This window comes from Venturia canescens, chromosome 11 (genome assembly GCF_019457755.1).
Source record: "Venturia canescens isolate UGA chromosome 11, ASM1945775v1, whole genome shotgun sequence".
Classification (NCBI taxonomy): Eukaryota; Metazoa; Arthropoda; class Insecta; order Hymenoptera; family Ichneumonidae; genus Venturia; species Venturia canescens.
The window spans coordinates 7,635,704-7,663,268 of NC_057431.1; the positions used below are offsets into that span (position 1 = coordinate 7,635,704).

General features: G+C 37.3%; 2 protein-coding genes and 1 long non-coding RNA gene across 3 annotated transcripts; 1 reads left to right on the forward strand and 2 right to left on the reverse strand.

Moving 5' to 3' along the window:
- On the forward strand, positions 1-27,057 carry LOC122418410 (uncharacterized). The gene is made up of 10 exons (XM_043432583.1): positions 1-168; positions 929-1,348; positions 3,340-3,441; positions 3,768-3,926; positions 4,573-4,872; positions 5,612-6,018; positions 6,213-6,312; positions 25,903-26,004; positions 26,085-26,243; positions 26,320-27,057. Exons 1-10 carry the CDS (start codon positions 100-102, stop codon positions 26,374-26,376), a joined length of 1,875 nt encoding a protein of 624 aa, XP_043288518.1. The 5' UTR covers positions 1-99; the 3' UTR covers positions 26,377-27,057.
- Positions 8,337-13,492, reverse strand: LOC122418226 (neprilysin-2-like). Its single transcript, XM_043432335.1, has 9 exons — positions 13,361-13,492; positions 13,192-13,269; positions 12,593-12,838; positions 12,129-12,313; positions 11,879-12,055; positions 11,310-11,783; positions 10,782-11,064; positions 10,331-10,599; positions 8,337-9,880 (listed from the first exon to the last, which is right to left on the reverse strand). The coding sequence occupies exons 1-9, from the start codon at positions 13,434-13,436 to the stop codon at positions 9,542-9,544; spliced, it is 2,127 nt and encodes a 708-aa protein (XP_043288270.1). The 5' UTR covers positions 13,437-13,492; the 3' UTR covers positions 8,337-9,541.
- LOC122418227 (uncharacterized) lies at positions 16,539-20,025 on the reverse strand. Its single transcript, XR_006262468.1, has 4 exons — positions 19,901-20,025; positions 17,850-18,368; positions 17,444-17,769; positions 16,539-16,848 (listed from the first exon to the last, which is right to left on the reverse strand). It is a non-coding gene; the product is annotated as an uncharacterized lncRNA (long non-coding RNA).
- Positions 27,058-27,565: the final 508 nt, after the last annotated feature.

The following is a 27,565-nucleotide window of genomic DNA, read 5'->3' on the forward strand; positions in this document are numbered from 1 at the left end:
TGGATCGTTTTGGTACTTTTACTCACGCTTTTCCTACCGCTCCTAAACGGCGTTTGGACCTTTCGGCATGATCCCCTCATCTCTGTCAAAGCCGTCCTGATGGCGAGCGCCACTGCTCAGGCTCTCATGAAAATACTCGTTTGCAGACATCACCGGACACGCTTTCAGGTATACTAAAATTAGCAAATAATCAAACTCGCTGTATTACATTGTCCGTTTGTGATGATCCAAGTCTACTCAAATCCGGTTCAAAACTCTCCCAATCAATACTTTTCGCTTCATTTTTCTTTGAGTTTGAAAAACACATTTTTTTTTTTAGTTTTTTTAGTTTTTTTTTTTGCTTTTTTGGACCTCAAATCACTGGCATTTAACGCCCTTGCGGGTAATGAAGTTCAGAATTATCTCGCACCAGCTACTTCGTCCCTTCATTAACGTCTTTGAGAAACTTTCGATTTGCTTCTTATTCGTGGAGCAGTTGTGGTAACATTTGAAAAGTGTGAAATTATCTTCGATCGAAAGCATGACGCGGGAACCCAAATCTTGGCATTCAATGACTTTTTGTCCTCATTTTATTTTTTCGAGAGTGATTTTCAACGAAAAAACATTTTGTGACTATGTTCAGTGAACAATAATCAGTTGATCGCAATGTTTTCACAATTTCCAATGGAACATCAGCGAAGGACAGTCAAACAGTTGTGAAACGGTAAAAACTGTTTTTTGAAGTTTCAGATGTAAATATTGAGAAAAAATCAATGAGGCTTTTCAGGGTTTTTCGATCAAAACGAGTGCCCAATGAAAATCGATGCTTTGCCCATTTTCACGATCCATAAGAACCGTTGCAATTCATTTGTTTCCTTCGATCCTGGGAGCCCAAAATCCTCGATCGTGGGATCGAGATCCGAATTTAAAAAAGAAATTACCGATGCAGGGCTTGCTTGATGAAATGGAAGTTTTTTTCGACGAAGCGAATGACTTGGAGCGCCCCGTATTGCATCGTTATCTGAAGAGATGCAGCGCGTTCTACAGTTTTGTAACAGTGTGCGTATACTTGGCTTGTCTCGGTTTTGTCCTGGAGCCTCTGCTATTGTCACAGCCATTCCCTACGGACTCGTCGTTCCCATTTGCCGTTGAGTTTCGTCCGCTATACGTCATTATTTACGTGCAACAAGCCCTCGCGATATTTCACATAGCGGCGGCTCTCTCGATCGACAGTCAAGTAGCATTGCTGTTTTGGTACACCGCTGCAAGGTTTGAGATGCTTGGCGAAGATATTGAAAAATGTAGATGTAAAAGTGATCTTGTACGGTGCATAACGAAGCATCAAAGCCTCTTGGCTTATGCTGAACAGGTAATTAAAGCAACACGTTTCATCGCACTCACGACAGTCGTCACTACAACAATTGGCATCATTTGCGGAGGACTCACTCTCATCAGTGTGAGCTCATTCGAAGAATTTTTCTTTTTTGGTAAAGCCTAACGGATCAGTGAGTCCTGAAGAAAAGTGGAAAAGTCCCAATTGAGAATTGGGCCTTGAATGGACAAGGCCCAAAACTCAAATCAAGCCCCAAATGGGACTTTTTGTTCTGTCGATTCGAACTCAATGTTACGTGAACGGTCTAAAAGATTTTTCATTGGGACTGATATTGAGCAAAAGTCTCCAGTCGAATCGAGTACGGGGGAGAGTCCCAAATGGAATTTGGGACGGATTTCAAACCTAAATTGAGTCCCAATTGGCCTTCATTCCTCTGTAGATTCGAACTCAATGTTAACGCGACGGGTCCCAAAAATGTTTTGGGACTCATTCTCAGCTAAAGTTCCTGCTCGAACCGAGCAGGGGGAGAAGTCCCAAAAGAGGTTTGGGCCTTGAGCCGACAAGGCCCGAAACTCAAATCAAGTCCGAAATGGGACTTTTTTCTGTCGATTTGAACTCAATGTTGTCGCGACAGGTCCCAAAAGTTTTTTTGGTCAAACCGAGTGGGGGAAAGTCACAAATAGGATTCGAGTCCCAGGTCAGGCCCGAATCAAACCTGGATATCACGCGATGAGCACCAACAAGTTTTTTTGCCAAGATTGAGAGATAAAAACTCCATTTGGGACTTGATTAAGGCCTCGCTTATTCACATCAGTCCCAAATCTCGAATTTTCCTTATTTTGGAACTTTTCTGGGGATTCGCTGATCCGTCGAGAGAGCACTTTCTCTTTGCTGAAAAATCTCACTCATGTTTTCGTAACACACAATTTCGTTGGTCTTTCTGTCAATTGAGCGGTGAGTCAAAGAATGAGCGTTTTTTAAGGAGGCTCGGTCGCGAATGCCTGCGCAACAGAAAAAAATAATTTTTTAATATCTCATAGTTAGATTATCAATAATGACATGTGCAAAATTTCAGATGGGGTCATCGACCATTTAAGAACGAAAAAAATAGTGAAAGTTAGGATTTTTAACACGGGTCTTATGGAAGAGTCACTCTCAAAACGCGTGTCCTAAGGAATATATATGCACTTACGCAACAGAAATAAACAAAAAAATAGAGTATTGTTCTCCAAATCGTAAGGATTCAGAATATATCAAAAAAGTTTGGAGTTATCGACCTATCTAAAAAGATATTGACTGTTAAAATGTCTACAAACTGGATGTTCTGGGACGTTTCGTGACGGTGAGACGATTCCGCAACGTCGCAGAAATCAGATGTTCAGCACAGCGCTGAAGCGCATGCGCGATATTTGAAGCATCGACTGTCTAACCTGGAATTTGTGAAAAACACACGCACGTCCGGGCGTGTGTATACGCGTATATAGAGGTTAAAAAACGAATTAATTGTATAAAAACGTCAAGTTTTAACGATTAACACACAATTTATATACTTATTTTTCAACAATAATAAATAATGTTATATATCACAGGTAATGAGACCGAAAAAAAACGTAATAGATCGTTGAGTATTTCTGTATGAAATCAAGTCATTTTCAGCTGTTGAATTATTTTCTCTATATTTCGACGTTGCCACTTTTTTGTGAGCAGGATCGTAACGTCAAACTGTGCCTTTTTTCTATTCTTTTTTGATTGATGTGTGACTGATTATTTCTGTTTTAAATGATTAATAATCGTTTTATAATGCATTGTGGTAATGCAAATATGCGCATTTAAAAAAAAAAACGGGGTGCCCCGTTCATGCACCCACAGAACCCGGCCCTACGCGACCGAGCCTCCTTAAATCTAAAATTTTGCTCATCGGTAGAAATTTTCAAGGATTCCACTCAAAATTTCAGTTATCAAGGGCTTTTTTGTTTTCATCATGCGGTATTAACGATTCTCAACGAAACTTACCTTACCTTCGGCAGCATCAACCCGTTTCTGTGAAACTCCGCGTCGGTAACATGCTTTTCAACGCCAGCATCGAGCTCTTCGTCTACGCTTGGCCAGCTGACAAGCTCATGGAAATGGTAAGATTTCTATGATACCGATTCGTCGATCTTCAAATTTTCTATTATTTCATCAAAATTCCTGCAGCTTTTTCTGTTGACAAATCAAATGGGATCACAAAAAATGGTCCGTAAAATTTTTCATAAAAAACGAACGATAAAAATTCACTAGAGAAATTATTGATTATTGAAATATTCGGCATTGTTTTTCATCGGCAAACAGCCAACTTTGTTTTCACCGAAAGTTGAAACGAGCACAACGAAGGATTCCCACGTGGAAAATTTGTCCGAAAAATCCAGAGAAAATAGCTCTCAGCCAGGGGAAAAAATGTTTATTTTTTTTTTAGAGTCAAGCGATCGGGACGCGAGCTTATAAATGTGAATGGCTTGGAAAGCCGATTTCGGTGCAGAAAACCGTTTTGAGTCTGATCCACCGATCGCAGAAGCCTGTGACGATATCGGTCGGTGGATTTCTTCCGTCCTTGTCGCTGTATTATTACGCATCTGTGAGTTGAAACTCAAACGAAACTATACGAAGAAAAAAAGTATTTTCTCCACCCTTCACTGGTCAAATTTTTCGCAGTTTCTCTCTTCCTCGTTCTCGTACTTTTCCACAATGAGAATAATCTACAACGACTAGAGATGAAGCGTCGTGACGCGGGAAAGCCGGAAAATCCAGCGAGTAGATTTACATAAATGATCACAGTCTATTGAGTTTCACCGGATACGCTTGTTTCGTTTTTTCAATACAATTCTGCTGTTATTAAAGAATCAAATATTAATTGAGCCCTACAAGCTTGATTTATCGACACTCCCGTCCAAGTCGAAAGGCAGCCAAGCTCTGAAAGACTCTTCATTATTTAGCCACTCAAAAATTCTCTTTGTCGTGCGTTCAAGAGACTTTGAGAACTTGACCAGCCGCCGATTCCCCCAGACCCACAATTACAGCGCTTCGGTGTATCTCGAAAAGCATCGAAGAAACTTTTGCCTCGGACGCCGGACGCCCCACCCCTCCAGGGCTCGTAACCTTCACTGGATCGGTTGGCAGCAGTTCCAGTCGGATCAGCAAACTCCTTGCCCTTCGTTCTTTCAACTTCCTCGATGTAAATCGAACCTCCAAGTACGAACCGGAAGTTTCGACGCGTCTAAATAAACATGGCAAAGGGTTTGACCTCAGCTAGGAATGTGGTGAGGTTGATCAAAGTGTGCGGAAGATTAACGTCGACTTGGCCACTCGATCCTCCTTCGTCAAGGAGGAATCAAATTTTCGCTCAATTCCTCTGGTGGACTTCCTTCTTAAACGTTCTTTTTCTCATCGTTCCTCTCATCTTTGGGGTCTATCATTATCGCCGCGAGACCACCGTCCTCATGAAAGCCTTGTCCGAACTGACTGCCCTCACTGAGGTTTTCTTTAATCTCATTATTTGTAAATTTCAACGAAGGAGATTGCAGGTAAGATCGCGCCACGTGCAAACCTCTTTGTCGTGTCTTCAGCCACAAAGACGAAAATCGTATTTTTTCCAAGTCGACTCAAGATCCAATTTCATTCGATGATTCGAACTGACGAAAAATTGAAAAAAAAAATTTTTTGTCCTCAATTTCATGAAATAAAACAAATAATTGGATCGATGATAATGGAAAATGATAGAATAGTTTTCCGGTATTTTTGGCATTTTCAAATTTGTTTCTTTTTTTTTTATTTTGTTGATTTCTCGTTTACGACGAATCCATAGGATTCGTCTTTGAAGTTTTTTTGTTGTTCGGATTTTAAAGCTATTCTGAAGTAGATTTATGAATGAAAAAATATTTGGAAAATTTTGGGCGAATTGGAGTTTTGGCAATAAATGTTGTTTCTCAAAAATTCTCACAAAAGGAGGAGACCAAGTTTCAAAGACTCCTGAAAAGTGCAATATATTCCTTCGTGCAAACCGTTTTGCCCTGGTCTCCCATGGTGTTATTATAAAATCAAAGATGTTCCGAATTGTTTTGCAAATACAATTTCATCACCGTGCAATTAACGTCAGTCTGAGAAAAAAAAAATTGATATTTTCGTTTTTTTTCAAAATTTTCAAATCTTTTCCAAAATAATCTCTAAAAATTGTATGAAAAAAATTGTCCATGAAAAATTCACAACATTTTTCGTTCGGCTCGACCATGGTTGGACGGTCCTCTCATGGATTGACCTTGACAGAGGTTGCTCTCAGAAATCACGAGTGTCGTCACGAATGCAAGCACAGAAGATGGACTCGTGTACCAAAAGTACGTGGATCGTTATTTGTATTTCCTCGTGACATTGGGCTCCATGTTTTTCATGACAGCTGTTACATTTTCGTGCGGTCCCTTGGTGATGAAGACGCATCTGCCGGCCGACGCTTGGTATCCTTTTTCAGTTGATTCGCCAACCGTCAGGTGGAGTCTTTACCTGTCACAAGTTTTAGCAATACTCCAAACGGGCCTTTGTGTGACAGTTGACATAATGGTGGGTATGATGTTGTGGTACACTTCCGCTAGTTTGGAGATTTTGGGAAAAAGGCTTGAGAGGGTCACCGGCGAATCGGACTTGGGGGACTGCATCGTCGAGCATCAGAGAATAACTGAGTGAGTTGAACGAACGAGGCTCGAGGCTGCTTCACTGTTTCACTTTTTCAGTGATTTTTTTTTAATAATTCTTTTTCAAACAACTTTTTCGAGTCATTTTATCTGGGTAACTTTTTTGAGTGATTTTTTTGTTGAGTCAAATTTGAGAAGATTTTTCATCTGGGAACTTTGGAATTCGGTGCTTTTCGAAAAAGTTTTGCTCGAGAGACAAACCACGCGGTACGCTTCCTGATCCTGAAGGGCAATGCGACCATGGCGTTGGCTGCGATCTGCGGGGCCTTTCCTTTGATTTACGTGAGTACAATCAGGCCGCGGCACTGAATAAAATTCACGAATTTAAGAAGAAAAAATGAATAATAAGGAAAATATATATTAAAAATTAGCGAAAACACAAAATTTAGAAAATGAAGAAAAACTTTTTTTTCTCAGTCCAGGTCGGATCCTGGTTTTGCAATTCGAGAAACAAACAAAAATAATTAGACTTTCGAAAGTTTGTTGTTAACTCTGCGGAATAGCGATAATTTTGAATCTTTTTTTTTTGTCGTTTTCGTAACCGAATTTCAACTGTACACTCGTCCGAATACCTTCGAACAGTACCCAAGAGCGAATTGGCATTTCATCATTTCAACGAATATTTCTGAGGCGAAATAAATATCATTCAAAATGCAGACAAAAGGAACTGATTTTGGGGTAAAATTTACTACCCAATCACGTGGTGATCATTGAATCGAGAATCGATGAGGTAAAAGCGAGAAAATTTTATGGAAAACATTCATTTTCGTAACTCTCTAAAGACCCGAAGCAAAAATAAGACAAAAAAATGTCTTCGCAGACTCAAACATGACGTTGAATGCGTTGAGTTGACGATCTTCAAGAGACGAAAATTTCATCGTTTTTACGTTATGGAAAATAAACAAAGTAGCAGAATTCGAGAAAAATTTCATTTACGTCATTATCCATTTGAAACAACAATGATATCAGTCAAAACGTCAACCGATTACACGGTTCACTAGATCACGTTTATCTTTCCACAGACGACAAAGGTGTCTGAAAATAATATTACTATATTACCGAATACTTATTGTTAGATCGTTAGCATTTGCATCGATAGGCAACTGGATCAATAATGAAATTTAAAGTGGCAAAGTTTTACAATAATTTCGATCGTTGCGTGGGCTGTATTTTGGAAAAACAAAAAGTTCTGTATCGACACATGGCGTATGTTTTAGGGTGATAAAATGTATTTTGCAATTTATTACGAGTTTTATATCTCCGAATTTGGCTTCTTTGTATTTGCAGTTTTCATATTGTTCCATACAAAAGGAATGAGGGAATATAAGCATTTTAATAATTCTCAAATTTATGACCTGGTGAATTGTGAACTTTTCTTTCAATATCCTCTTGATTAACCCAAGACGGTCACACCTCATGAGAATCCCGTGGTGGTCACATGGGGTGTGTTACACCCCAAGCACTTTAGAGCGCTGTAGCATTTCGTATAGAATTATTTTGGGGGCTCAACAAAAATTGAGAACATATTTCAAACGTTTCTCTATTATCCTATCCAAGAGCGGAACGAAAATTTTAGTTTGAAGTATGTTTAAAAAATTCGCGAAAAAGCCCTTTTTTACAAAAAATGGCTGTATTTTTTTTGTTTTTTGACATATCAACGAAATTCAAGCAGGGTCTGATTTGTGAAAGCATTCTCTTTCTGGTGAGTATAATAGTTTTTGTGGGTTTTTAAAAAAGTATATTTATTCCGCACTATGAACATGCGGCTTTCAGCGGCAAAATGATGTACAACATGTCAATGATTTTTCATGGAAGATGATAATTCCTTTATCCAAAATAAAAAAGTAATGTAAAAATAATAATAATACAGCGAAATGATGTTATAAAAATAAATTAACTCAATGCCCAGTGCACATTCGGTGCACAGGTGGCCTGGGGTGTGTCACACCCCATGTTACCGTCTTGAGTTAAGAATTCAATTCATGTTTTTTTTTTTTTTTTTTTTTTTTTTTTTATTTCGGTAACAACAAATTTTTATGAGTTGGGGCTTAACAGATATTCAAGAATACGAAGTAATATTAAAGGATTTCAAAAACCATTGGCCAAGTGATTCCATTTCGATTCCAGAGTTCGTCAAATTTGAGGCAAAAAGTCAGATAAAAAATTCGATTTTTTACTTGAATGAAAAACATTAGACGAACTTGATTCGATAATAGATAACTTGATTCGATGGGTGCTTTCCTATGAACCTGGAATCTGGAAATACAACATTATTCCCGACGACCATATTCATTTTATTAGTCCGAATAAACAAAATCATGGCAACGAATACAGGCTTCACATTCATATATCGATAGTATATTACACTAAAAGGGCAGAAAGTTTGAAATTCCTGCACTGCGCGTCATAATGCTCGAGGCGAAGCTGAGGGCATTTATTGTAGTGTATTAGCACATTACGATACGTGTGACTTAAGCTGCCTATTATTGCACGGCGTGAAGTTAGCTATAATAGAGCAGCTTAATTCACGAGTTTTGTATATTATTTTTTCTTTACAGCCGGTCGAAAGTACGTTTTTTCCGAAACGTACAAGTCCGGATGGTCCGGACTACGGATTACGAAAGTACACACGACAACAGTTCTCAGCAGCAATATACAAACCGGACGAATAGGCTAATGCTAAATATACGGTAACCGGACGATCAGACAATGCGTTTAAAGAAAAGTGTGTACTTTCGTAACGTGCCACTGCTTTTGTTAAATTTATTCCACGCATTTTCATTTTTCGCTACATGCAGTTAACAATTTCTCTATGAATATTTACCGCTACTATATTTCATAATTTATATGAATATATTTACTTTCCTATGCATCTGAAAATAGAGCATTGTTTCGGACATTTAATCAATTCGATTACATTATTTTTTGTCGTCGCATCGATTTCATCTGGAAAAATAAATGCATATTATTCGTCCGGACATGTAGCAGTTTAGCGCTGTTTTGGTAACATAACCTTATTCATACGGTTTCCAGACGACTAGACACGGTCTTTCTCAAAAGCTGTGCAGGCAATATCGATTTAAACGTCAAACGTCAAAAAAATCACGTCAATAAAACTATGTCAAACCTTTCGGAATATGCAGACAAAATTGTTTGCTCCCGACGAGACAAATGACGCGCGTGCAGTTTTGACAATGCAGAAAGGTTGTACTTTCGGTACTAAAATTGGTGGAAAAACTGCGTACTTTCGACCGCGAGGTGTAAAGAAAAATGTCTTTTTTTTTTAAGAAAGCATCACCGGCCGCAAAAATATCGTCAGAGCGCACTGAAGTTAGCCGAGTCAGCCGGCCACGAAAACTGCTCTTTCCGGCCTGAAATGCGGCCGGCAAGTGCGTATTTTCGGCTCGGGGAGCATGAAAAATGATTTACATTGATTTTATTCTTTATTTAAATTTATAAATATTTTGGAAAACATTGGACGAACTCGATCTGACGACAATGACGTTAGGGCTTACCAGACCGAACACTTATTGACGGGATTCATTGGAGAGCCTAAAGGACATCCGAAATCGTCTGCAAATTCTGGCATGTTTGATACTGGTCCGTTGACACGATATTTATTCGGGGCATGCTTTGCTCGTGAGATCCCGTTTTCCAAGTATTCTGGTCGGTACTTGACACAGTAAGTGTTGGCCATAGCGATCCAAAAATATTGTTTCGGCGTATACTTGAACGCTGGCAATTCTTTTTCTGGACCATTTTCATCTGCCCATTTGAGGTAAGCACGGTATGCTGCCTTAACACCTACGTTATCTGCCACGTTTTCAGGCAGACTCGCTGAAGCTTGTATCTGATTGAAAATCAAACTATTTATAAAGTTGCCATACCGAAGGGCTTTGAGGAAAAACTAGAAAAATTGGAGGCTTCGGAATTTCGATCCGAATCGCGTCAGGCAGTTGCAGAAAATGGTCGTTGTTCTAACGAACTTCAAACTTTTCAGTATTTTTTTGTTAAACAAATGAGCATGGTGAACAACGGTAATGATCGATGCAACAATCCATCGACTAACTGCTCCTCAAATGATTTCAAATCTCGTTGAAAATGAATCTGGAGGTGCTTATCCAAGTTTTTTTTTTCCAATAAAATGACTTTACGAATGAAAATTTGCGTTGAAAAATTGAATATTACTGAATATGTGTTCGACACTCCTGCTTCTTCGGTTTCATAGTGTACCCAAAAATGAAATATTTAAATAACACTACCCCAATCTTGACTGAAGCGAAGTGTTTTTAATACTCACAGAGAGACCATGATCCTCGCCATCTATGAGATTGTAGTAGTACAACGCATCATATTGGCCATCATAGCACTTGATTTTTGTATCATATTTTTCAACACTTTCCGGGTCCCACCATAGCCCAAGGCTATGATTAACCATGAAGTGTCTCCCATCCTTGTCAACAGTGCGCGAGATCTCGTGACCCATGAGTGATCCTAATGCACCATAGTTTAGAAACTTTGGTCGATTGATATTGTACCAAGCCCCGGTATATAAATCAGTAACGAGTCCTTTGGGAGTAAAGAGAGAAAAATTAAGTAAATTACTATTTTCTATAAGGACAGTAATTATGAAGTCAAACCAGTAGGTGATGATTTTTTATCTGGTATTTCGCTCATTCGGTTGAAAAATCATTGAAAATATTGAATTTTCTCCAAATATTGAAATGTCAAAATTGTATTATAATACTTACGTAAGTGATTCTGCTTTCGATCGTACATGGCGCTCAATAATAAAATATCCCCACATTCGGTCCGATCCGCAACGTTCGAAAATTTGCGTTCTCTTTTTCTATTAAAGAAAGAGCTTATGTTAATCTTATTGGCTTCGAACGGAGCGTCGGTTAATTCGAGATCCCGATAATATTCCTCGAGTTCGTCGTCGCGTATGAATTCCCGACAGGTCTCGAGATTATCCGTCATATTTCTTATTTTTTCAACAGCCTTTTCTTTCGTTCCATTTGTCAGCCATGTTGCCTGAGAATATGAAAAATGAAGAACCATTAGAAAGTGCTGATTGAATTAACGAATACAAGTCGTGATGAAATTTGGATTTTCAGTTAGAAAATGAGAATCAAATTTGAACAATAAAGACTCAAAATTTGTAATGAACTATCGAGCGTTTGACGCATCATTAATCCTCGAATTTCGACATTGGATCACCCGTGTCCAGGCCAAATGTTTGCACTTGAATTCTCATTTCGAAGAATAAGTTCAAATACCTCGGTTACAAGTTCCACAAATTGTTGTTTCACATTCCCAAACATCGTCGTTAGGTCCTCCACAACATCGTTGTCCACAAAACGCCTCTGGTACAGAGCGGCCAAACTCAGTGGAAAAGTTGAGTGCGCTATAGAAATGCATTCCTTCCATTTGGCTTTTTTTTCTCGCCTGCTTTCCAGTATATTCTGAAACGCTTGCGTTCTCCGACCTATGTAACCGTTCATTTTCTTTGCAAATTTCGACACCAGTCGCCATATGGCCAAATTCGCTAGAGTCCTCTTTGAAGCCGAAGATATAAAATGGTCGAGACGCTTGAGCGTTTCGATATCGACTTCCATTTGAATCTCCGGGTTATCGGATCTGTCTAAAAACTTGCGGAATCCTAGATTCGGAAATTTCGTCTCCAACTCATTGAGAGTTATTTTAGTGTAGTGTCGATACCATTCATTTTCATCTTCCTTTGTGAATACTGACTGCGAAAGTTTATAGCATTAAGATTCTCTGATCGTTAACGTGAATAATATTTGTTCGAGTTATCGAATGTTTATTTTGGACGGTTCAAACTAACCCCAAAAAGACTCATTTCTGTGAGGAAAACATATAGCTGTTCGACAGTAGCATTTGATCTATCAGCGTTGAAATGAACAGAAATATCAACCATGTAATTGAAATATGCCAAATTCACTTTGTTATTGAAGTCTTTCCTCAGATAGTGCCGATCAATTGGAGGATTTTTTACTGAAAGCTGTACAAATAAGAATGTAGTCATTCGAGCTCTGCAGAACAAGAATATCATTGCGTGCTCAACAAAGACATACGGTCAAAATATAATTTTCATTGTTCGTCAGGTCTTTGTCATAAACGATTGTGAAAATGGACTTCAGCGTGTCTCTTTTATCAAACGTTGTTTCGGGCCATTTGTCCTGGAGCATTAATGGCCAACCGCCTGCATTTTTGACAATGGACAGCCAATTTTCAGCATCTTTACTCTCGTCCACCCATTCTGCACAAGCATAATATAGCGTTACAACGGACGATGAATCGAGCTTAGCAACTCTCTGGGTTACCATCAATCGCATTTATGATAGGATCCTCCGTCGAAAATGATTCTTGTACTGTTCGAATTTAACTTTCCCATCGGAGTAAATGGAAACCTCGTTAGTTCAGATAGAAAATTAATTAAAAATGACGATGGTCGATTCGAATCGATCCTCCGTAAAAGAGTGCTCGAAATGTTGGAAAAAAATCGGACATGTTAGGAAAAATATTCAATATTACTCACCGAACTTCATACAGTTATTGTACAAAATCTTGATCAGCCTGAAAGGCTTCAATTCGGTTTTTTCGTCAATTCCTTCAATGAGTCGTTGCAGACGTGATTCGACTTTAAATTGGGCCTTAATTCGCGCATCCACCATCCCATATTCGTCGGGTATTACGGCTGATCTCCCAAAACTACCGCATGCAAATTCGTAAAAATCGTTGCAAGGATCCACCTGTGAATTCTGAAATCTCAGCATCCTCGATGCTGCAAGATTTTGGATCGTCATTCAATTTCCATTCAATCGCGTCGACCAAAAATTCACACTCCAACGATTCCTTTCGATTTCAACGAGTTCTAACAAATTCACTTTTCAAAATGTTGTTGCAGGAGAGACCAGAGCGAAAGGAAGTACTTAACGAAACATCATCTTAACAATTAAGCAATGAACGATTCATTACACACGGCTTGCCAATTTCAGAATTAACGAAAATCGTAGCTAAACCGAGTACCCCTTAATTTTTGAGAAATTTTCTCTACAATTTTAATGAATTCATAAAATTCTATAATTTTTCATTAAAAAATTCAGATGTTCTGGAAAAATGTTCTTACTGACTTACCTGCATGAACACATTGTGCTGTTAAACATATGTCATCGGGGTTCTGTGTGGGTTCCGTCGATATTTTTTTCTCTGAGTCTGAATAAAAAAAATAAATTTAATTTTTTTTTCTTTTGTTATTATGGGAGTAGATATTCTGCACAAGAGAAAATAATTTATCAGTACTTACCATCATCTTCGCCCGAGGATGTTGCAATGCATACAAAAAGTACGGAAATCACAATCTTCACAGCCCGAGTCGACATTTTTCGATCGTGATATCGAAGACTTTTATCAATAGTTAGTGAAGCTAATTCCTTATCAAACGGCGTACAGACGACTGATGTGGTACTTTACTTGTCTCAAAGCATTTATATTGATTGCCGTTGAACAATTTTTATTACACAATTTTCGCTACGGCTCTGTGGATTCACGCTAAAATAGATTGACGTCCGTAGCTTCTAAATAATTCAATATGATCCATCTGAACCAACAATGAGACATGAAAAACGGGAATTTCATTATCTTACAATCTGTAAACAGAGTGGAATGGTGTACCAATATTGCGTCTCATTTATTTCGGAATAATTTTCTGTACACGTGTGGCGAAATTGGTGAGGGAACCATATCGCCTACAAATTGCATTAATTTTAACAACGATTATCGAATATTGCGCACAAACTATTCCCGCTGAAATTCCATTACCCTGAATTGAAAAGGCTCTACATCTTTTTAAATCTCATTGTAGTTGGGATTTTCAAGTTCAAGATATCTGTATTTTAAAATTTTTTAATTTTTTTATTTTCCGATATTTATGACGTTGAGTTACAAACACTCCTGTTAGTTTGCTTGTTTTCAGCTACCAGCCAATAAAATTCTGAAACATGAGTGCTGCACCACAAATAATCGATAAAATAAGAAATTTTTCAACTTTTAAGGAGGGTGGAAGACGAAATCAAAATAATCAGAATTTGATCAAATTTTGTATCACATTCTTTGGTATCAAGTACACGAATACAATTTTTTTTACCGCATGGTTATCGCATAATTGAGCGTTAAGGATATATTGCACAGGCGATACAATGTTGCCATGCTAAACCATGCTAAAAACATAAAAAAATTCAAAATGATCAGAATTTTATAAAATTTGGTGAACATATTCTTTAGTGCCAAATTTGACAATACAAATTTTTTAAGATTTTTCTTCTGTGCAGTTATCGAGTAATTGATCACTAAAGTTCACGTGTATAAGCATAGCGTTTCCATATATATAGGTATACATTCCAGGCATAAGAAATCTGTTTTAATGCGTAATTACTCGATAACTAAACAGAAGAAAATTTTGAAAAAATTTGTGTTTTCGCACTTGATGGTGAAGAACATTATCACCAAATTTCATCAATTTCTAATTATTTCGACTTTTGTATCATTCACCCTTAAATCGAAGTTCTTATTCACGAGATGTGTATAACTGTATATATGTTAACTCTGTGTTTATCCACGTTAGCTTTAGTGTTGAATTACTCGAGAGGTATGTGGTAGAAAAATCTAAAAAAATGTATATTGTCTTATATATTTTTAAAGAATACATTTACCAAATTTTATGAAATTCTTAATATTTTTAACATGGTTTAGCATGGCAACATTGTATCGTCGCGATCGACCCTCCTTAATGTCACAAACACCAAATTTGAAAACCTCAGGACGCATGTCACAATAGACTTTTCTGTTTGCGTTATTGAATCGCATTTGGTTCAAAGTAATGCCTAAATCATTTTTAAGAATCGAATTTAAAAGAGTATAAAAAATCTGAGTACTTCCATGAACTTTCCTATCCCTTCCGATAACGAGTAATCAAAAAATTATCCTAACGAATTTTTCAACTTCATCTCACTACAGTCAAGTCGGAGAAATAGAACTACACGTGTTGGCCAATGAAAAAACGAGTCTCGGCCTGGAACCATTGCGAACCGATGATGCAAGGGAAGGTCACCGAAGTAAAAGGATTGAAAAAATTAAAGAAACATGATTTACATTGATTTTATTCTTTATTTAAATTCATAAATATTTTGGAAAATATTGGACGAACTCGATCCGACAACAATGACGTTAGGGCTTACCAGACCGAACACTTATTGACGGGATTCATTGGAGAACCTAAACGACATTCGAAATCATCTGCAAATTCTCGGATGTTTGATACTGGCCAGTTGACACGAAGTTTATTCGGGGCATGTTTGACTCGCGAGATCCCGTTTTCCTGGTATTCTGGTCGGTACTTGGCACAGTAAGTGTTGGCCATAGCGATCCAAAAATATTGTTTCGGCGTATACTCGAAGGCTCGCAATTCTTTTTCTGGATCATTTTCGTCTGGTCATTTGAGGCAAGCACGGCCTTAACACCTACGTTGTCCGCCACGTTGTTTTCAGGTAGGGTCTCCGGAGGCTCGATCTGATTGACATTGAATGATGAAGTTCATTCAGAAATTCATAGAGGAGCGACGCTGCAGATTTTCAGTTGGAAGACATCGAATAACAATTGACAGAGTAAATGAAATTTGCAGTTTGTTGCTAATTTTTTCTAACAGCTTTTAGAGGATTTAGAACTTTAAGAAGCCTCTTTGCGAAACAAAAGAGCGTGATGATATTTAGAAAATCGAAAGGTTTTGAACGTTGAATTTATAGGCATTTTTCGTAGAACAAATCTAAACTTTACGGCGTTTTTTTGACAGAACCGGATAATGAGTTTTGATTTACGGATAGCCTGAGCAAAAAAGTGAGCCGGAGCTTCCAAAGGACCAGAATGATATTGTAGACATTTACATTTTTTGTGAATCCGTTAAGTGTTAAGTGACAAAAGTTGAGATTCGGAAAAATCATCAGGCTTTCTATTCGTGAAGCAAATATGACGTCCGGACTTCATTCTAACGATTCTTTTTTCAATTAAATGAAAACTTCATCACAACTTTGATGACAACTTGAACAGACGAATTTGGAATATTTTCTGACAGTAGAATGTTTCGAATACTTAAGGAGTTTCGGTACAAAAGTCTAAATATTAAGAAATTGATCAAACTTGGTGATAATGTTGTTCAACATCAAGTGCAAAAACACAATTTTTTTCAAAATTTTCTTCTACTTAGTTATCGAGTAATTACGCATTAAAGCAGATTTCTTATGCCCGGAATGTATACCTATATATATGAAAACGCTATGCTTATACACGTGAACTTTAGTGATCAATTACTCGATAACTGTGTAGAAGAAAAATCTTAAAAAATTTGTATTGCCAAATTTGGCACTAAAGAATACGTTCACCAAATTTTATAAAATTCTAAACTTTTTGAAATTTTTTATGTTTTTAGCATGGTTTAGCATGGCAACATTGTATTGCCTGTACCGAAACTCCTTAAAGGAAGCCCATCCACGCCATTCATGGTGTTATAGAGGCCTGCCAAGTCATATTGATGGTTATAGCACTCGATTTTATCATAATATTTTTGAACACTTTCTGGATCCCACCGTAGCCCAAGGCTGTCATTAACCATGAAGTGTCTCCCTTCGTTGTCAACAGTGTGCGAGATCTCGTGACCCATGAGTGATCCTAATGCATCGTAATTTAGAAACGTTGCTCGATTGATATTGTACCAGGCGCCGGTACATAAATCAGCAGTGAGTCCTTTGGAAATAAAAAGACAAAAATTAGATAAATTACTATTTTCTCTAAGGACAGTAATTATGAAGTCAAACCAATCGGTGATGATTTTTTAACTGGAATTTCGATTGGAAGATCATTGAAAATATTGAATTTCCTCCGACGATTGAGATGTCAAGATTTTATTATAAAACTCACGTAAGTGATTCTGCTCTCGCTCGTACATGGCGCTCGATGATAAAATATTGCCACATTCGGTCCGATACGCAACGTTTATGGGGCTCAAAAATTTGTCTATTTTTTTCCAATTAAAAAAAGAGTTTATGTTAATCTTACTGGCGTCGAATGGACCATCGGCTAATTCGAGATCCCGACAATATTCCTCGAGCTCGTCGTCGCGAATGAATTCCCGACAGGTCTCGAGATTATCCGTCATTTTTCTTATTTTTTCAAGAGCCTTTTCTTTCGTATCAATTCTCTGATGAAATTTGGATTTTCAGTTCAAGAATGGGAATCAACTTTGGATCATCATTGAGCTTCAATTCTCAATATTGGATCATTAGTTTCCAATCCAAATGTTTGCAGTTGAATTGCAATTTCAATAAATAAGTACATATACCTTGGCCACTAGTCCATTAAATTGTTGTTTGACATTCCCAAACATCTTCGTTAGATCCTCCACAAAACGCCTCTGGTACAGAGCGGCCAAACTCAGTGGAAAAGTTGAGCGCTCTATAGAAACGGATTCCTTCCATTTGGCTTTTTTTTCTCGCCTGCTTTCCAATATATTCTGAAACGCTAGCGTTCTCTGCCCCATGTGACCGCTCATTTTTTTTGCAAATATCGCCATCAATCGCCACATGGTCAAATTGGCTAGATCCTTCTTTGAAGCCGAAGATATAAAATGCATCATTCGAAATTGGAAAAAATCTTCTGTTTTACAAACTGCACGGATTGATTGCGTTCAAACGTGCCTAAAAAAATTGTCTGGACATATAAAATCAAATTATGCGAAAAATACTTACAAAGAGATCAGGACCCTCGTTAAAAATAGTTCGAAATTACGAACTTTTTGAATGAGCAGGAAATACTGTTGTTTTATGTTGTCAAACGTCTTTGTAAGATCCTGCATGATGTTTTCTTTCATGTACACTTTCTGGTACAAGGCGCCCAGACTCAATGGGAAAATTACACGCACCTTGGAAGCGCATTGTTTCCAGCTGGCTTTTTTTCTCCGTTTTGCCTTCCAATACATGCCGAAAAGTATTCGTTTTGTCGGCTATCAATCCACCGAATTGCCTTAAATATTTTAAAGTCAATTTCCACGCTACCCAGTTAGCTTTACTTTCTTTAGAACGAGTAGATAAAAAAAATCTCAATCTTTCGAGCGCTTCAAAGTCCACTGGTAACAGAATCGTTGGGTTATCATAACGGCTGAAAAATTCTTGAAAACCGAGTTCCGGAAATTTTTCTGTCAGCTCGTTGAGAGTTGTCCTGGTGTATTGACGGTGCCACTCACTCATTATTTTTTCCGCAAAAACATACTGCAAAAAGTCAATACAGATACATAACGATTTTATAAAAATTTTCAGTTTTTATAGAAATTCCTAATTCTTTTTTTTTTGTTATTCCCATATCAATGTTTCCTTGTCATCGAGAGAGACATGAATCTTTCGAGAGTACGAAAGTTTTATCACTTCCGGTAAAAGAGATTTGATTCTTTGAAAATTGCCAAGAATATTAGTTTTGGGTACTGCAATATTTAATTTTTGACCCAAAGTGAGTGCTTCTCGATTTTTTCGGAATTTTTTCAACGTTAGTATCTCATAAAACCCAGAAAAAAATCATACTTCAGATACGAGCGATAGCTTATAGTGTTTTGCATATTATCTCAGATTTTTAGGAATTTTTTCAGGTTTTTAAAAAGAAGTGTTTTTTAGAATTTTTTATTCCTATAAGGACTATTCAGAAAAATCTTTAACAAAATCATGGTGTTGCTTAAACTTAATGTAATCATATAGAAATTTTTTTACTAAATAACTTTTACGGGTGGGGATCAAATGTTGGAATGACTAAAATTTCGAACAGCTAAAATCTCGAATTTATAAACTTCGAATGATAATATGGAGACGGATAGATTCGACTAGAGCTTTGAATGCCGAAAATAAATAAAGCAGAAACTGCAAGGTTCGAAGCACCTTTACATCGAAAATAGAATGTAACCATCGCCCATAGAACGATGACTAAAATATCGATTTTTCGAAAATTCGACTATCACTCTTTCGATTGATAAATTACTATAGTCAGCGATACTGTGAAAATTCACAATTTTGAAAATATAATGAAGAAAGACCAAATATTACTGACGTTGAAATACTGAAACACTAAAAAGTCGAATGGTCAAAATAGCGAAACGTTAGAAAGTCGATTGATCAAAATAAAGAAATGCAGCGGAGCTCCAAATACACGCGTCTCACTCACTCACTTACTCAGACCGGTGATCTCCAATTTTAAACATCGCCATTTTGACTTTCGCCTTTTCGAGCTATCGCTATTCCGCATATCCAAGTTTTATAGGCTCGAAAAATTCACTTTCGATTTTTTGCTACTCTATATTCTGGTCTGTCTGTAAAACAATTACTCTCCATTTTGAATTCGAAAATATGAACTTTTGACATTCGTACGGTCTGTAAAAATTGCATTCGAAATGCAAACTATCGAAATATATATTTTCGAATAAATGTGAATTCAAAGAAAAAATATTCGATTAAAGACGTAATCTGCTAAATAGTCGATCGGGAATAAGAATTTCGAATTACTTATTTTTCTCCAATCTTACATGACGAATTTATTAATTTCGAAATATCGACCATTCTACAATTCGGTTATTCGAAATGTCGAACCCCACCCAATTTACGGAAAATATGACTGCAAACAGTGTGATTTCTGATTCGTTTGTCAATTTATGAGTTGGTAACTTTTCATTTGTATCAAATTTTTTCCTTTTTTTTGTATTCTCACTCGAGGAGTGAGGAATTTTCAGTAGAATCGCATTTTTCCAATGGTTCATACTTACGTTGAAAAGTGACATTTCGAATATCAAATTGCCCAGTTGACTCAAAGGAGCATTTTTTTCATGGGCACCTAAAGCAACAGCAACTTCATTCATATAATTCCAATAACTCATCACAACTTCGTGGTTGAAGCCATTACGAAGATATGCACGATGGATGCTAGGATTTTTTATTGAAAGCTAAAATTAGAGAAAAATCAGTGAATCTCATCTGAGCCAGAAAAAAATGTCAAACGATTTCAACGATTTCATTTAAAAGACGCACTTACACCCGGAACGTAGTTTGTAGGTTTCTTCAAATTTTGTTGGTACTCAATATTGAAAAAGTACTTGAGAATGTTCTTTTATTTTTTTATTGATTTTTACAAAGAATGACAATTGAACAAATTTCAATCCAGGGAGCTTTTTTAAAAATTACAAATCCAGGGTTATTCAGTTTCTAACAGTTTTTTTCGCTTCCACAATAACTGCAAATGTACGCTTGAACACACCTCGATGTAAAAACTTTCGCACTGCCACAGCCGGAACGAGTGCTCAATTCCTGCCATAGCGGCTGAGAAACTAATTTTTAAATACAAATTCAAAATGCTTGGAACGCCTATTTTTCCGAAACTCAGCGGAGCTCAATACAGCTGAAAATGACGACTAGATGGATAAGAACAAGTTGCCTGCCACTAATGACTATTTCAGTCCCAAAAACACTTGGAATCTTTTAACGTTTTCAATTTACACTTATATCAATAAAGATATCGATTCGAAGAAAGCAGCTCGTTTCATTCACCGAGAAATAATAAGTCGAAAATAATAATTCCGAAAAAATATATTTTATCGCCACTTTTATGGTTATAATAAAAAAATATTTCATTCGAATCAACAGAAAATGAATTCGAAGTCAATAAGGAAATTTCAACTCACCGTTGTTCATACAATTTTTGTATATAATTTTGATGAGTCTGAACGGTTTCAGTGCTTCATTCTCGTCAATATTTTCAATTATTCGCCGTAATCGCGAATAAACGATCTCCTGAGCATTGGTTCTCGCATTCACTTTGTTATTGTCGTAAGGTATCGTGGATCTTTTCACAAACCCACCACAAACGTACTCGTAAAAATCTTCACATGGATCTGCGTCCTTATTCCTATACGCCAGGATTTGGAATGCTGCAAGAATTTGACTGTCTCTAATATTACTGTTTACGACCCCTATGCACGAGTCCAATTCTGCTGTAATTTAGTTCAAACTTTGCTGATAATATCTAATTGAATCATCTTTCAAATTTCCATTCTCGTTATCAAGATAAACATTTTTTATTTATTTCATTATTTTTCATCATATTTTATTTTATATTCCAGATCCAGATTCATTTTTCCATTCAATATCAAAATCCCTGATTATTTTTTGAATTAACTAATAAAAAAATTATGCAATTTTTTTGCCCATCGAAGCCCCTTAGACAATGATATTGCTCATCGATTTAGCAGATTATCTTTTTCAGGATGAATTTCTTTTGGATTTACCTGCATCCATGGACTGTGGCGTTAAACAAACATTCTCGAGTTCGTCCGTGTCCCCTTTCGTCAGTATCTCACCTACGATTGAACGAAAAATTGTGTACTGCAGTAACTTTTTCAGAAGCTATTGCTGCTGGTCACTTTCCCAAAAACAGTAATAATTCGTGTTTAACGAAATCAATAACGTAGTCAACATGAAAAAGTTTTTTCAACAGCTTTATTTTTCTATGACATGATACTGGAGCATTAATTTTTCATCAGTATATCCAAAAGACAGCAACATAAAGTTTTGAACAACAAACAAATTTCGAAGCAAATGAAATGAAATTTCTACAGAATTTTTTTCTTCATCAGCATTTCTTAACATTTATAACGTTTCGTTGTAAACAATCGAATCGAATACTTGACTCAAGGTAATTCCTCCAAAATTAATAGAAAATAAAACTTTTCTTTATCGATACTCACCCTCACTTTGGCAAAAAGATATCTCAACAAATATGAGGATTAAAGTGACACTTCTGACGCAGTTTAACATCTTAGGTCGCAATGTAAAAAGATAAAAAATTATAAAAAGTCATAAAAAATAAATTATTAATCAATCAGAATGTAGGAAATTAACGTTGTGTATCGGTTTTTTCGGTACGTTGGAATGGACTGCAAATCATAACGACTTCTTGTCGTGCCCAAAATTCTACTGTCTAATGATATTTAAACTGACACGGTACCAAGTGTTTTCTTTCATGACAAACGAGCACCATTTGGGTTATAATATATTTGAGTCAACAATAAAACGGCGAGAAATTTTTCTACGCTGCGTGAATATTGATAGCGTTCCAGGGCGAAAAATTCGTTCGATTTACACGTGGCGCAAACACAGAAAAAAATGCCCATGCCTCAATTCTCAAGGTGAATTTAACAAATTTTTTAATTTCGCCTCAATTATTCTCCCAGAATAGATCGATTTAAAACGGAGCAGACGTTTGATAATATTTATAAATTTAAAAAATATGGTCGAAAGGTCAAAGTGTACCGCACTAAATGTCAAATTTTCGAACGTTCCTACTTGCTCTTGCTTCTGTAAAAAAATTTCCAAAATTCACGTATTTTCAAATTTTTTTTACCCCTCAATGAATAGAGGAATGCTGAAGAGTCTATTCGTCTGTTACGTCTCCAGAAGGGACGAACGTAAAGGTTAAGCTGCCACCAACCTACACAAAGTGTAGGATTTTTCAAAATGTAAAATATTTAGTAGAATATTTAGTTTGATGATCTGAGTGATTGGAATGGAGTTGAAATAACTAAAGCAATAGCCGAAATATTGCAATATTGAAATGATTAAGTGATCGAAATAATTTAAGAAATAACGAAGGAGTGCCTATATGGTCCCGTACGGGCCCCGAAGCAGAAGATTGGGTCGCTCAAACAATAATTAATAGGAATTTAGATTTATTGATAAGATATGGAAAACAGAAGGTTCGACGAGAACAGAAATATATGCGAAAAGAAAAGATTACAAAAAGGTTTACGTTAATTATGGAGTTTGGCTACTTTTCCGAAAATCAATGGAATTTTTTTTTTTTTTTATCTTCTCGAAGTTATTGATTGGACTATAGTAAGTGATATTTCGTCGGGGGAGGCAAAAACCCCATAACACATGATTTTTGTGGAAAATGTTAGCCTCCCCCGACGAAATATCATCAATGGTAACTAATCGAAGCCGTCCATGGTAAAAAAAAATTTCTTCCGATGATTTTCGGAAAAGTAGCCAAACTGCATAATTAACATTTACGCCAACTTTACAATTAGCATTCACGCCAACTTACTCTCTCACACGAACGGGAACGATTTCCCTCTTCCACTCCGCACACAATAACCGCGCCTTCAATCGAGGCGCGGTTCACACACACGCACAGAATGAATTAATTGGTTTTAGAAGAATAACAAAAAGTGAGTCGCAAGACTCGATAACGGAACGTTCGTGAGGCAAGGGGCAGTGTATTGCTCACTTCTTACGATCTCAGGCTTACGATCTCTACGTGCTTCCACCTACTTTCGTTAGGAATAATTGCGATACCGCCGCGAGTAGCTGGCTCACGGAGTTATCCCGAGGGAGTGTCGGTTAAGAATGAAACGGAACTGATGTACAAAAATTTTCGCCACGATGACGAGAGAGCTCGAAAGCGATCGTCGTGACGGGGTTTTCAGTGCATCTCGCCACTTTAGTGGGGATTCCAAGCGGCTGCTTCTCTCGGAATTTTTGAAATTGAAATTCTCTGACACGGTTTGACCGATTTAAAAAATGCTCTGTCAGCCTACGCAGAACGATGGCAAAAATCGATTGACAGAGCCTTTTTTTACCTGTCAAACTGTGTCAAAGAATTTCGATTTCGAAATTTGCAGCTATCTCTCTCGCACTCACGGTTGCGATATACCGGCTGATCCATCCTCTCAATGATAACCAAACGCGGGACGTGACGCGTCAATGCGAAACTGCGCGTCATGCGTCAGAAAGTATGAAAGAATTCGATTTTTCAATTCATTCAACGAGATACGAACAATTCGAATCATTCATTATTCCGAAAATGACTTCTTCGAAGCTCTTTATGGCGGGACTTTATCTTTTACCATTTACAGGTGTTCACGAATTAGCGAGGTTTCGGTGCCGGCGAGCTCTCTCGGGATCGAGCGCTCGCCCCACCGCGGGCGTCGCTAGCGCGGGGGCTTGGCAATTTGGGAAACAATGAGACAATGGGCTTTTCGCGCTCTAGTTCTCACGCTCTCGCGGGGGGTCAGCACGTAGGGGAGACCGGGGCGAAACGGGATACCTAAGAAAATATTGAACTTTTCAGAAGTTTCGGAAGCTCTGTTTATTTTTTACTCCCAAAAACTCTAAGAAATTTAGTGAAATTTTGTTCAATTTGAAAAAAAAAATCCGAGGCAAAACGGGGTTCCCCTCAAAAACGCATGGTTTTTTTTTTACTATGATCTTAATTTAATGCACCTTGGGCGTATTTTACACCCGTAACCGACTGCTTAATTCCGACTTACCGCTGTAGGCGTTGAAAGCGATCTCAGCGCTTGCAGCGCCCGAACGTAAGTCGAGCGCACGCTGTGAAACGCCCTAACGTACGTCGAACTCTGTAATTCAATTCAAAATTAATTATATGAATAATAACGAAGATTGCCAATGTTTATTTCGTAAAAATTTGTATTCTTTATCCACTGAATCGTGGATTCAGTGCCAAAATTGTGCAGAGTGGGCGCACATGATTCGTATGCAGGTGTAACCACACGTGATGGTCCGCAAACACATATATCTGCGATGCAGTAATCGCAGATTTACAAATACTTTTTGTATATCTGTGCAAAAACGTTTTCATTTTAAAAGTGATGTAAAAAAAGAGAGTTTGAAAAAAATGAATTTTTTGAAGAAAATAAAAAATCAAAATCCAAAAAAAAAAACAAGAAATTTTGGAAAAAATATGTTTCATGTTCTTTTCGGACTAGGATAAAAATTAAAAAAAAAAAAAAAAAAAAAAAAAAAGACAAAAATTTCTCTCATTTTTCGGGTATCCCGTTTTGCCCCGGGTGCGATCGACGCGACGTGTGGCGCATGCCCACGGCGCGTCTTCATCGATCTCCATATTGATTTCATTAGTCTTTGATCCGGTCGTACAGCGTGCTGACGTGCTCCGTGTTCTTTATATTTCTTTTCGGCAACATCTCATTGATTTCGGGTTCTCTTTCTAAAAATATTGTGCTCATCGCATTCGGGACATTATCGACTACAATCGGAGACGGTTTTCGGGACCTTTTAACACAGGATTTCTCATATATTTCGGGATTATCTTTCGGGCAAGCGTCGGCTTTCTTTCGGCATCGTCGAACGTGTGTTCCTTCTCACCGGGCTAATTTTCGGGCCAATTATTCATTGTCGGGATATTCCTTCGTTGTTCTTTTCATCAACGTCAAATAAAGAACGACATTTTTACACATTTTACACCGACCTGCATTGCGTCATTTATTTTCCCACCAACACCAGATCTTCACGCAACAACAGGCTTTATGTCAATTCCTTGATAAATTGTCTTTGTTTACATATTCAAACATACTCGGCCCGAAGTTCCCCTTTTTATTGTCTACCACTGACACGTGCGGAGTAACCTACGCACACGTTTATGTTTTTCCCCGCTAGGTGGCGGCTGCGTGTTCCAAAACTGGCTGCCAGCGCTGCCAGCGAATCCAAGACGAAATTCATGCACTCGATTCAATAAATATTTTGGTTTAATGAAAAGCAGACAACAATTTAGGAAAAAACAACAAATTGTTTTTGCAATTTTAATAATTATTGATGTTTGAAAAACGACAAGAATGACAACAAAAGTTTTGATACTTTTTTGTCATCAGAATATTCCATTTTTTTTCATGATTCTCGTGAGAATTTTTTCTCGAGTCATCCTACTAATGATTGCACTATTTTTCCCGGTGGTCAGCATCAACCGATTTTGGTCGTGTCCCAATTCATTCTCTTCGTAGTCTGCGGCCTCCTGAGACTTTATTTAACCGCTTGGCCAGCCGACGACTTGGCAGAGATGGTAAGGACACTTTTCGTATTTTTTGAAACTTCGGAGTTAGCAATTACGACACCATCGGATTCTCGAACCCTCGTTTCTAGAGCAATAAACTAGGCGACATCGCGTACTCCACGCGCTGGATCGAGGGCTCGGTTAAAATGCGAAAAGGCGTTTTATTCGTTGTACAACGGAGCCGAAAACCGCTCGTCATTTCGGTCACAGGAATCCTTCCTGCACTAACCCTCGAATTTTACGCTTCGGTGGGTTTGCATTTTAGTATTTTTCGGACAGATCACAATATTCATTCTCATTCACCTATGACAACATTTTTTGCAGTTCGCCTCAGCTACGATGTCCTACTTTGTTACTTTGAGAGCAATCATCGGCGAATGACTAATTTTCAATAAATGTAACGATCATTGTGTAAATTTATTGTCAACTGGATAATGAAGAACAGAGAAATTCAAATGAATAATCAAGGAGCCTGATCTGTTCAGGCTCCATGCTACGGTGCAGCAAATTATCACAATTAATGATGAAACATTTTCCGAGTCGATGGCGACACGAATCGACACTACCGTTGAGTATTCCTAAAAATCAAATATTGACAAACGCTCTTTATCGAAAAGTATTATAAAGAAGTGTCAACACCAGAGACAGACAAAAATTCCCACTTCGAAGTGAGTAATAGTTTGAGACATATTTTTATACTTTTATCACAAGTTGTCCGATAATGTTTTTCATCCGAAATTGCGCCCGAAATTTCGGCCAATATGATTATGGAAATGATTAGTTATATCCGAAAAAAAAAATTCTTACAAAATAGCGATTTTTCGACGAGTCACATTCCGTTTTCATTTGACCGAGCCATTGATCAGTATACAACAAATTTATCTTGGGCTAAAAACACTTTTCTCCTGATGACGAATCTCACTTTTCGCAAAGCACAGTCTGATTCATTTTATTGTTAATTCATTAGGCTTTCAACGAATCATTGTCCTTAAGATGATGAATCAGTCGGTAATCACACCTCGAATTTTTGAAATTGAAACTCTTTGACATCGTTCGTCCGATTAAAATAATAAAAATGTCATCGTACCCAGCACGATCGCAAAAATCCGATGACATTTTTATTTTTTCGATCAGACGAACGATGCGGAAAAATTTCCTTTTCAAAATTTGCAACTATCTCTCTCGCACTCACGGTTGTGATTACCGACTGATCCATCATCTTAAGGAAGATTGTTAAGGGGGGGCTTACCTTCAGGCGGTTATTCAGACTTAAGTTTCCATAACCAATTTTTCAATATCAGGTAAGAACGTCCTACTTCAAGAATGATTTATCGACAAAGGCATCAGCTCCGTATGTAAAATTGGGCGTCGGTAACATTGTTGTCAACCTTACCAAATTTCCCGTTTATTTCCAATAAGCTCTTAGAATTAGAACTCGAATAAAAATTGAAATTGAAATAATAATTGGAGTTAAAATTATCATTGGAATTGAGTTTGGAATAAAAATTGAAATTATGATTAAATAACAACCTCGGAATGGACGTTGATTTACGAAAAATATGACGAATAT

Bases quoted from the DNA above. Each gene is read 5' to 3' on its own strand.
- LOC122418410 (XM_043432583.1), top strand. From the start codon at position 100: ATGGCGAGCGCCACTGCTCAGGCTCTCATGAAAATACTCGTTTGCAGA. The intron at 3,442-3,767 runs GTAAGATTTCTA...TTTTTTTTTTAG, and splicing joins CTGACAAGCTCATGGAAATG to AGTCAAGCGATCGGGACGCG. The intron at 26,005-26,084 runs GTAAGGACACTT...CCTCGTTTCTAG, and splicing joins CCGACGACTTGGCAGAGATG to AGCAATAAACTAGGCGACAT.
- LOC122418226 (XM_043432335.1), bottom strand. From the start codon at position 13,436: ATGTCGACTCGGGCTGTGAAGATTGTGATTTCCGTACTTTTTGTATGC. The intron at 12,056-12,128 runs GTATGTCTTTGT...TTATTTGTACAG, and splicing joins ATGAAAATTATATTTTGACC to CTTTCAGTAAAAAATCCTCC. The intron at 10,600-10,781 runs GTAAGTATTATA...TTACTCCCAAAG, and splicing joins TCGAAAGCAGAATCACTTAC to GACTCGTTACTGATTTATAT.